The following is a 12306-nucleotide window of genomic DNA, read 5'->3' on the forward strand; positions in this document are numbered from 1 at the left end:
CAACAACAACGGAACATAATAGAGGTTGATGATATTAAGAATAGTGTGGAGAACGGAGATAACATAGTTTTCCTTCTCATAATTCTAGAATCAGAAGAAAATGATAAATTTGATTGTAAAGGAAGTTTTTCATACAGTTCATAATCAACTTATGGAATTCCCTGTTTAAATTGGATGGTATTCAACAGTGATGAAGATGGTGGTGATGATTATGCATCTCTGAGTGAACCTACTGAAATTAATGGACCTAACCTAGTCATGTTCATTAACTTCAGTGGGTATACTCTGAATAAAACTTAGTTAAATTTCACCCATTGTGACCAACTCCTTGTGTGGCCTTACAAGTGTATTATAGGATATCATGGAAATAAGGCTGAAGTACTATACATACTTACTTACATGGGAGTAAGTCCCATTAACTATAGTGGGACTTATTACGTAGACATGCATAGGACTGCACTGTAACTCTATCCATGACTATTACCCATCACAGCTAAATGAAACATTTGTGTTAGAGGGACTGGACCTCAGAATACCAGTTGTGCAAGGGCAAAGCGCCCCTAGCCCTTTTAGAAAAACTATAAAGAAAAATTGATCTGTATAATGTAGCAAAATAGTTTTTAAAAACACTCTTTTTATCATAACAAATAAAGAACAAAGGGAGGAATTAAATGTTATGCTAAAGCAATTGTTCCATCGGGACAGGCATTTCAGCTTGCCAGATGGAACTATTCCCCCCCCCCATTGTTCTGGGGGTTTTCTTGCCCCCTGCCCACAAGCAGGATTTAAAGGGGCAAAACCCCACTGCATCAGTGGGAGCCCTTGCTCAGGGCTTCTGCTGATGGGATTCATTAATTGAATCACGCCCAAATATACATTATTTGAATAATTTGTTTACTACACCATCAGGTTGAAAATAATAATCAAGGGAATTTTATTCAATTTAATGACAGCATTATGCATCTTTATTTAAAAACAATCACCAAGAAAACAGATGGTGAGTATTTGGAATAGAAGGCTTCAAAGGGACTTCATGGAATTTAGATTTCTTTTTCATCACTGTGTCAGGTGTTGAAACAATATGTGGCATTTCTTTACCCATGGTAGCCCTTCTTTTCACTATTCCAAATAACTTTCACTAGCTTTAAATAAAAACCTGAAAGAATAGTATGCAGAGACAAAAATTGTATGTTTGGATATATTCATTAGATGTATACTATGTTTGGTGTTGCTTTTGTTTCTAATTTAAAATTATCTTCCCTCAACTTGTTGATAGCATTTTGTTAAATATTTCCTGGTGCAATAAGTTTATGGTTTCCCCCCCCCTCGTTTCACTTTTTTTTGTATAAGATTTTTCTTTTTAAAAAATGTCATTCTCATTTCTCCTGGTTGGTGATCTTTCTCATACATTTATTTATATATCCAGCTCTAATTATTGCTCACCTTTCCAGTCTTCTTTAACTTTGTCTAAGATCCTTCGAAACATACCAATTTACGATGGCACACTTGTACCGTTAATAATTTACTACTAGTGTTAGATCTATGACCAGAAAGAATTTAGTTACTATTCACAATTCAACAAATAGATGTTCAAGAGTTCATATGATGCATAACAACAAGAATGGCAACCCTCCAAGCCTCTCTATCTAGCTCTCAGGGCTTTCCTTAGGCCACACACCCCTCCCCTCCTTTGCACTTTATTTGAGTGCTTTTGCTTGGCTGGAATGTGTCTTGAACTTTAATAATACTTCTTGCTTTCCTAGATAAGAGGGATGTATGGGTATGGAGAAACAAGCCTAGGAGATTATGCAAGTAGAATGGAACTTCTGGAATTAAGTTTCCTTTTTGCCAGGTAAGCCCTTCCACGACACCTCTTCTACACATAGGAGGACACTTTTGGATTTCAACGCACTGCAGCAGTCAAAGTACAAGAAGCAGAAAACTAACTCTCTCTCTCTCTCTCTCTCAATAGGTTAGCTGGCTTCTTTTATTTATTTCAATAATTTCTTAACAAACTCACCTGCCTATTAAAGCTTTTTATTTTATGTGTTATAGAACAGAAATCATAATATATTATGATGAAATAATACTAACTTATGTGCATCTCTAGAAAGAGACAATGTAAAATGTTTTGGGTTGGAGCCAGGCTTACGCCTGGTTCACATGCAGTGCTAAGCCAAACCATGGCTAAAATGGCAGAAGCTTCATTCACTGCCTCACCCGGTCTTGCTGCACAGTTAGAGCTAAGTCAAGGTTTGGCTTAGCATCAGTGCTATTTGTCAAGAAAAAGAGGTGCTGGAACTCACCACAAATACCTCCATCATTCTCTTAGAATGGCAATAGTGCACACCTGAGAGGTGCCAGAACTGAGTTCCGGCAAGTTCAGGCTGGAAAAAAAAAGCTCTGCTTAGCATTATGAATGAACCATGGCTCATGGTTGTTTTGCTCCAAACAAACCATGCAGTGTAACCAAAGTTTGATTTTGGCTTACCACTCAATCCACAAGTGGTGTGTCTCAATGAGACATACAGTGAGCTCTAGGTTTCAATGTAACACTAAACAAAACCACAGCTTAGCTCTGAATAGTGCCGCCGCCACCGGACTGGGGAGGAGTGAAGCAGCCACTCCTCTAGTTTTTGCTGCAAGGACCCACATGCTCTCTTGTTCATGCTTAGCCATGGTTTGGCTTAGCATTGCACACAAACTGGATCAATGCCATGATAAAGGTAAAGCCACTGAAATAAATGGGACTGTTGACACACCCCATTGAGATGATAATTTTCAATATGAAAAATATATATGTGAATACAAACATAAATTATTAAATAATTCATATGAATATAAATTATTCTTACAAAGGCATTTGCATTGAGTTTTTCAACTGTCTAGAGAAAACTGTCTCCTGGAGAATAAAGCTGTTGAAATGTTTACTTTTGCTTTTTAGAAGCGGAAGGGGGACCCTAGATATTTCGATTCACATATTAAGCTGCAAAAAATTTAACGTGGAGGTTGTTGGGGCTGCCAACAAATCTACTCCTAGGGAACAAATTCACCTCAGGACCAGTTTCTCCTTCAGTTTTACATTCAGTATTAGTTCAGCAGCATTGACTATGCATTGCGGGGCCACTAAGTTACAGGAATGAGGTATATCTTGAGAGTTATAATCAGTCATTTGTGTCTGCAGTACTGTTAAAAATAGAATCAATAACTTTAGAGTTGTGAAGAGCACCTTCACATTTTAGTTATGATGCCAAGGGGTTGATTTTAATATAGCCATCATTTCTTGGTTTTAGGTATTTTCTAAATGGAATCTAAAAATTGTTTGAACATTGATCCCTTGTGGGGTTGTTTTTCTCAGACTTAACTGCTGCATATGCAGTAGCATTCCTGTTTCCAGTTTTTTATGTTATAAAGTGTTCAGGAATCTTAATGGATTTCTTGCTAAATGTGGAACATCTTCTAAGCAGGTATTCATTCTTCAGCATTACTTGACTAACTGGTCATATTTGCCTTCAAATAATGCAAGGGAAGAAAAGTTCAGTTATTAATACTAAGGCCTGTTAATTGATGCAAGAGTACCATGATATAATAACCATAGAAATCAGTAACAGTGGCAAGTTTGCTCTGGGGTTAACATACTTTGCACATGGTATACCTGTGGAATCTTTTATGTGTTACCATAATAATTTGTTTCTGAATGTCTTGAGTGGTAAATAACTTTTTTATTGGCATAGTATGCAAAACAATACAAATGTTTGTCTGTCTGCAAAAGACAGAAATGCTCTTCCATCTATTTAGTCTCACTAAATTATTATTAAGTTTGCATCTTTGTACAGTTTTGCCAGTATGTGCAAAAGCTGTAGAAGCTCCTCAGACTGTCTCTGCTAAGAGAGAGAGAAAGAGAAAGAGAGGAAAACACACACAAAAAACTCAACTGAGACATCCTCTGAAGTTGCTACTGCTGCTTGGCTGAATTGCTAATTGTGAGAACAAAGGATAGTCATCTTCTACCTCCTACTTTTCAACCAAGGAGTTATGATAGCTTCAGGGAGTAGCTACTGTTCTTATGAGAAAAGTAGCATGGCAATTATGTAAATACTTTTGTTTTTCTTAGAGTGATTACTTGAAACAAGAAATGCTTCCCTGACTGCAATTTATACAAAGTATATCATCTTCAGAAGGCATCTCAATAGTTTATTCTTACCAGGCAAGCATTGCAACATAAAATAGGAAGCAAAGTAAGGAAGGAGTTGATGGCAGAGGCAACATACATTTAATATATGCACATAACTGGGAAGATAGGTTTCTTATGTAATAAAATTGGAGACAGATTCCTTTTTTCATTTTTAATTGGTATTGCACATACACCTATTGTTAAAACACCCCCCCCCCCGAAATGGAATTTCTGGCTGGAAACCTCATATCAGTTTCCAGTCTGAATGGGACAAAATAATTGGACAACTAGTACAATGGTTGGCTTTTAATGTATAGATTATGTACAACAGGGTTAGTCAATGTGTCCCTCTGAATGTTTTGACGTCCAACTCTCATCATCCTGATCCAGCATGGTTAATGGTCAGGAATGATGGGAAATCAACTCTACAACTTCTGAAGGGCACCATATTGGATATTCTGATGTACAAGAAGCCAAACATGCAGTTGTTATTGTAAGAAGGAATGCTAAATTAGTGAGAAATTTCTAGCCGAAATGGCTTCAAATACCCATTTATGCAATGGATATTTGATATGCAGTGAACATCTTAGACCTGGAAAGAGAAAAACAAATCATTAGGAAACTGAATAGAATATTTTTGGCATAATGGGCCTGATTAAGTTAAGGATGCTGCAAATTAATATAGTATACTCTACAATACTATATTTTAGTAGAAAGCACAGAAAGAGACGAGCAGCACAAAACCATACCGATCTACTCAGAAGTAAGTTCAGTGAGACTTACTACCAGGTAAGAGGGTACAGGATTGCAGGCTTAAAAATGTTTCACAGATCTGAACCCTGCTGCTCAAAACTAAAGGACAGGGCAATGCTAAAGTGGTTGGGCTGTTGTATGTTAAAAAAAAAAAATGTAATGGAGGGAATCCTGCAAGATGCATCTTGGAATCCTATCATTTTTTACATCCTTTCCTAACAATGTGTGCTTTCAGAAAATCTCACAAATCAAAATTCATATTTTCAAGGAAAATATGATCCAGCTGACAAAGATAGCAAGGACATAAAAATAGCAGTTTATTATTATTACACTTTACTAGAAAAAATCCCTTCCTTCAAACAGCAAGGGTGATAAATTGTAAGCACTATCCCAATGCATTTTCAATTAAATGACTAAATTAATGTAGAGACATTTAATTAAAGTTGCACTAGTTTTTCCAAATGCTGTTAATTAAGCTGCTATCTAAAATTAAATCTCTTCAAAACCCCTTTTATATTTCTGCAGCTCATCTGATATAGATATAATTAAAATTCTGGAAGTTCACCTAGATGCATCTGAATATATTTCTCAAAAGGAGGGGAGGGGCGGGACCCTGCAGTAATTTGGGAAGCAGTTCTTTTAATGGGATTTATATAATCCTTAGAGGAAATACACAGCACAAAAATAGTTTTATAAATAAATCTGGGCCCCCATGGCTGCACAGATTTTCATTCAGCATTTTGATTTTCCACTGGTTAAACATCAAACTATCTCAGAAAACAGGAAATCCATTGGGGTAGACACAAGGCTAGTTTTAAACACATACAGAGTTTAACTTCTTTCAGTAAGTGAAAGTAGGTCTACATTGGGATAGCCAATGTGATGTCCCTCCAGATGTTTTTGGACTACAAGTCCCATCATTCCTGATAGCTGGATATGCTGGCCGGGGTTAATGAGAGTTGGTATTTATAAACTAAATTAACTGGCTGCTGTATTGTGATTTGAACTGTATGTTTCAAAGCTTATATTTAATGAAGTGTGCATTAATGTTAGTTGCATTGAGAATGCTAGTCATGAAAGATGGCTCAGAAATATTTAAAACAAACAAACAAAATTATTCAGCTGAAATGGACTAAGTGGACAACTAATCCAAACCTCTTGCTACAAGGCAAGACTGAATTTTACAATAGTTTGATACTTTGTGTAAAGCTTCATAAATTGAACGGTCCATTTATGTCATGCTTATGTTATGGTACCTTGTTGTTCATTGAAACATATAACTATGGTTGAAGAACCATTCTTTCTATCTGAAAGGGTTCAAAATGTGGGCGTAAGCTTGTATTTATCTAGCTTGATTCTACACCATGTCAATAATGACTGAGGAAGAAATGAATACTGGCCTGGGGGGGAGGAAAGGGAGAGTAGAGTTTGTAAATATAGTATACTACAGGATATCGCTCTGATAAGTCTTTGTGGGCCACTTCCTCAGATACATATCACACGCTTCAAATGCCAGAGAAAGGCTTTATGATTCAGCCTATGAAAGCTTACGGCACAACACATTTTATAGTCCTTAAGGAGCCACAAGACACCTAGTTTTGATGCAGCATATCAAGATGGAACTGAAATATGGTAATATCAACACTATTATTGTATATGTCACAAGGCTCAAATGAAATTTTGTTTATCTCCAGAGAGGAGAATCTATTCTTCATCTTCTTCTTTACCAAAAAGGCCCCCATAGCAGCTTGTATACAATCAAAACAGGAAAGTCCCTACCCACAACCTTAAAAATCCATGGGAAAGGAACAACGAGGGAACAGGAAATTCAAAACCAAAACTTGGGCACCAATTTCTAAAAAGTTGTGCCTTTGGTGACTGAACTCTGCTTCCATTTTCTTATCTCACAATGCAGGCTGGCAGAAAGGGGAGAGGAGTCAATATCAGATACAACAGCTTTACACTAATCAAGTGCTTGGCAGTGGTGGGATAGTGGTGGCTTAAAGTATGGTCTGCTGCATGGCTGTGGTGGCGCAGGCTGTGCTACACGTGCCATTGAGCAGCAGGTGTGGAGTACAGAGGAGGACTCATTGTTTGTTAACCATAGAAGTTTCCAATAAGGATAAGAACCAATGATACCATCTGTCATGGCTAGCAATTTGGGACCTCTGGCCAGATATAGTACAAAGGTGCCTAGGTTTATGTGCCCAGGTTCCTTCCTCCTCACCTGCTATTAACTGACAGAACCATAATAGTACAATGAGACTCTGTCCCGTTCCTTACCCCTGGATTTAACACATATTGGCAGATTAATGTGTTGTGGAGATTGTAGTAGTATTGGCAGTAGCAGCAGCAGCAGCAGCAGCAGCAGCAGCAGCAGCAGGGGAAGACATTTGATTCTACATGATCAGGCTCTTTTTGCCTGGCAATGTGGTCTGCTCTTGCCCCAGAAACCTTGTCATACATTATTACCATTGTGGAAAAAGTTGGAACTGGGAAACTAATGACAACCCAGTGAGTTGTTCTTTCCCCCTTTATTTCAAAGCTTATATGCACTTACTCAGACACTGGCTGTGTTCTCATTTAATTTGACCCTAAGGGAATGGCAGTGTGAAGTAAGTTGTAATTCACATAACTTCCACCACTTAAAGCCTATCTCTGATGGGTGCAGTACTCTGCTGTGGTCTTCCCCTGAGAAACTCAAGGCAGGGGAGGGGAGGAGTGCAGTACTGACTTTCTCTTAATCAAAAAGAATAATACTGGAAGGAGATAGGGAGCCATTGCTAAAACAATAAAGAAAGCAGCAGCAACAACAACAAAAGAAGTTAATTTGAATAAGAACAACCCACCCACTTCTCTGTGATTATGAAAAAGAACAATAAGGTTGCTTTTAAAAAAGCGTTTCTTCTTTAGATCACAGCTCTATGTACCACATGGAAAACTGCTTTTGAAATTCAGAGGAAATTCAAAAGCACCTTATGATACACTGCACGAGGGAGCTGCTTTTCAGAGAATAAAAGGTTCTGCTTGGTAAGCACAAGCTCTTATGCGTACCCAAAGGAGCTCTTATTGATCGCAGCCCCTGCTGGCAACAACTTTTTCTCTTGAGATCCATCAGCTCCTACTATACATGCCAGCAACAGAATCAAACAAAACCAGGGAACTGGTGGCTGTTTCAGGTGATCGTTTATCAAATGGTACCATACCCTTTGAGAACCACTGATCTACCATGTCAGGGGCTGCTCTTAGGAACTTGCCCCTTGCTACGTGAGCTGAATAGCTAAGTGGACATTTGGACATGGGTTTCTCTGGCACCAGTCCAACATTGTATGCCCTAAACACTGTACCACAGCACTGGTTGAAGATCTTACCCAGTGATTCTGAGATTTACACTCATTATAACTACTGTAGCCTAAAATGTAATAGTTTGGAGAAGCTTCTGACAGCTAGTGTGGTGAGTGGTTAGAATGCTGGACTAGGGGGACCAGGGTTCAAATCCCCACTCAGCAACAAAAACTCACTGAGTGACCTTGTGTCCATCAATGCCTCTTGGCCTAGCCTACCTCACAGGGTTGTTGTGTGGATAAAGAGAAAGAGAATGGTGTATCCCCTTTTCTTAGAGGAAAGGGGATATAAGTGTGATAAATATATGCAAACAAATAAGACCTCATAATACTACCATTACATACAGAAGTCACATATTCTGTTCTAGCCAATGAAATAGGTTGTGGTATGTGCTTGGTTGCAGTGCATGTGTAGTGCTTACATGAGTTTCACAGATTTGCAAATGTGCCCATGCCTTCCAAAAGGAGGGTGACTGCATGGCCTTCTGAGAATTTGGGAGTAAAAGTAGGTATCAGGTTGTATCCAAAGGCTCCCTTCTTCCAACGGAAGAAGTACTGTATTTCCATTGGAGAAAAGACTATTTCTGTTGGAGGAAGTTAACTCTCAGCTCCAATGTAAATGTTCACTTTAGGGCACACAAAAGCTGGCAAAACATTTCATCTCAAAAGTTATGCTCCTAAAGGTTTCTCATTTAACTCTAATAGAAAACAATAAATGTCTTAAGTATTTCACCTTTTTTTTTTTACTTAGTTTCACAAAGTAACTGAATAAAAAAGACCCTCAGAAATTCAGCCCTTACATTTTATTTTTAATGAAAAAATACTATTATTGCAGTGCCACAAACCTTGGCAGAAAATAGAATACTGTTAATTATGAATAAATTAACTAAATTAGTAACGTGAGATGGATTTGCAATTAAATCACTGTTAACTGAGAATGAAACACAGCTACACACAGCTTAAGAATCAGGGAGCAACACAGATGTTTATAGAATGCCATGCTATAGTACGTTTCAACTGTAGCTCTTCAATAGTTTTAAATATATTTTAAATCGTACTTCCTATTTAGGGTATAATATAAAGAGAGGTGCTGTTTAAATTTCACAAACAGAGAATTCAAATAGACAATGTATCTGCCACTACTCAAATCATAGCTGTCAACTTTTCCCTTTTTTTGTGAGGAATCCTATTCGGAATAAGGGAATTTCCCTTAAAAAAAGGGAAACGTTGACAGCTATGACTCAAATATCTGAAAGTAGCTGGAAACAGATTACTCCTTCATGCTTCACACTTTGCTAAAAAGCCAGCATGCATATTTCCACATGGAAGATGCTCCTTAGAGCCAAATATTAAGCTCACAGAAGTGGACATGGTGCTAACTGTAGAAGTCAAACTACATAATCAATTAATTCATTGATAGTCCATTCAGGAACCATGAAAACTGCGGCCATGGCAACAGCTCTGATTCTCAAGCAAAACACAAGAGCAATTTCTTAACTACTGGAACTAAAAGAGGATTTCAAGTTCTAAGAAAGATCAGAATCACCCTCTGCTGGGAAGATGAAACTTGCTTTTACTAATATAGATGTTTTGCTTCATGGTTTACAAGACCTTTTAGCTTTTTATGCTTTTAAAAATTACAATGACTATCAACAGGAAGCAGATTCAGGACCAAAGTTTTAAAATATAATGGGAGACCATTCAGGCAACATACAACTAATAAGTTTAATAAATAAGAATAAGAAAAAACACTGAAATTATCTCACTTTCTTGATCCAAAACACAGAGATGCTACTACTCAAGATAGTTTAAACTAACTAGCAAATCATGTTAAACGCAAGAGAAAAATAATCTGAGTAAACATTAATTTTATACCTCTGCCATAATAACATGTATTTCAAATTGGGAAATAGAAATGTATTTGACAGAGAAGTAGCCTCTTTTATACAAGTTAATAATGCAAGGTATAATGCTTCAAAATATCCCCTGACCTATTTTCTTCTATTAGTTATCTGCAAGCAAATGGATGCTTAAACTGAAATATACAATTTCCTGTAATCCAGTCAGCAAACCTACTCAAAATAGCCTCCAGGCTCCTGACCCCTTATTGCTGGAATCTTGAGCGCGCGCGCGCGCGCACACACACACACACACCACCACCAGCTGCCCTTGACAGCCCACATAAATACATATTCCCAACTGCACTAAGATACAGGGGCATGGCCACATGGATCTTGTTTAGAAATACTGAATAATCTATTTTGCACCCTTTGGACGTTTGTGTCTCCACAGACATCTCATGTCTACAGTTGCAGGTATCAGTCAGCTTATCTGAGCACACTGGCATCCATAAACCAACCCCAGCACACAGAATGTAGATTGTAAAAAATGTGCCCTTTTAATCACATATTGCAGTATCCAGTGTAGGCATCCATACAAGGAATAGCCACCCCACATACATAACGCTCAGCTGCACAGGCAAACTAACTGCCAGGTGTATGCCTTTCAGGCAATCCAAGTCTATATACAGTACTCCATATTTGATATCTACTGATTGTGTAACAGAGAAATCTTATTTTGAGGCTGGGGTGGAGCAAAGTGGCAGATCCATTGCTACATCTGAATCCCTGATGGCTCGTGCTAATTTTATGCCAGGTCAACCCATGTCTGGGCCACTGAGGAGTGGCATTTTGGGGAATCTGTGAAGCTAGTGATCCAGTGGATTCAAAGCTGCCTGTGCTGCACTCTCATCTCATTTCAGGGCTTTCTGATTGCTATTGCTGGCAGGAAAACTTGCCAGCATTAGCTCTCCAGCCATCTGGGTGCAGCCTGGGCATCTGCAGGAGTAGAGCACCAAAACCAGCAGCACTCCTTTCCACCAAGAGAAATGCAACTATGCACAATCCTAAGTCACTCAGCCATCAACACTGGAATGTGTATGTAGGACTGTGCTGCAACAGTATCATGTGTTCATATACAATCAAGTTAATATGCAGATTCTGCACATGATGTTAAAGGAATATATATAGTCTTTAAGCTCAGTCTATGTCTAATTTGCACTACAGCCTTTACCCATTTTTTAAAAAAAATCTGCTTCTATTTTATATGGAAAACTTAATTATCCTTTAAAAGGAAAACCACCTTTTTGATAAACTTAATAGCTTGATCAAACTCTGCCAATGACCACAATGAATATAATGCTCTGTAATTTTGGATTTGATTCTACTGATGTAATCTCAATGCATGCAAGGTGGAAGGCACCATTAAACTGCTTGTAGAAAAGGGTACTGTTTAAAATTAATGTTCCCAGGAATTGTTTAAAAGAGAACAGAGAATGGATTGAAGCAGTGAAAGTAAATGCGAAGCTCAGTCTTCCACATGCGATAAAATATATTCAAAGGAAGGGAGTGGGGAATTAAAGCATTTTGAGAAGGATGGAAAGCATACAGAAATTACCCCTTATCTAAAGCAATGGCTCGGAGTAAACTGAGGATGTGCAGTAGCCACAAGCTTCTCTTCACCAAACAGATGTTGCTAATTATACAACCAGCACTACTTGCATGTAGCAGCTTGTTGGTGAATGGGTGCTAGGAACCGAGTTTCTGCACATGGTTTCTGATCCAGTTAATGATACACGTGTCGAAGCCTATGGTATATTTTATGTATTTTATTCAGTTCCAAGCAACTATTCATGCTGGGCATGAAGAACATGAGTGAAATACAATGTATTGCTAGAAACATTCGAGAATACTTATTGTAAAACCATTTTCTTACCTAAGACAGTCATTTTTAGGGTTAGGGTTATGTTATACAATATTACCTGCAAGAGTTTCCATCTTCCATTCAAGTCTTCGAGGCGGTTGAGGGAATATGGGGAAAGCTGTATTTCAGAAGAGGTAAACTGATGAGCTAGGTCATTAACATTGTTCACGTTCTCTTTAAGAGGTGCAATTTCTGCTCGGTAAACCTGTGTAAAAAACAAACAAACCCAAAATGTTAGTAATGGCATTTTAGATTGAATGAGCTCTTATAACA

The 12306-nt window shown here is 38.0% G+C and overlaps 1 protein-coding gene across 22 annotated transcripts in view; it reads right to left on the minus strand.

The window, feature by feature from the left end:
- DMD (dystrophin) overlaps window positions 1-12306 on the minus strand; it is a 953416-nt gene that overhangs the window by 144928 nt on the left and 796182 nt on the right. For all 22 annotated transcript variants that reach the window (XM_083612216.1, XM_083612211.1, XM_083612219.1 and 19 more), the window contains one exon: window positions 12092-12238. In XM_083612216.1, coding sequence (XP_083468342.1) covers window positions 12092-12238 — 147 coding nt within the window. The remainder of the gene's footprint in view (window positions 1-12091; window positions 12239-12306) is intronic.

Source organism: Podarcis filfolensis (genome assembly GCF_964270895.1).
Source record: "Podarcis filfolensis genome assembly, chromosome: 4".
NCBI lineage: Eukaryota > Metazoa > Chordata > Lepidosauria > Squamata > Lacertidae > Podarcis > Podarcis filfolensis.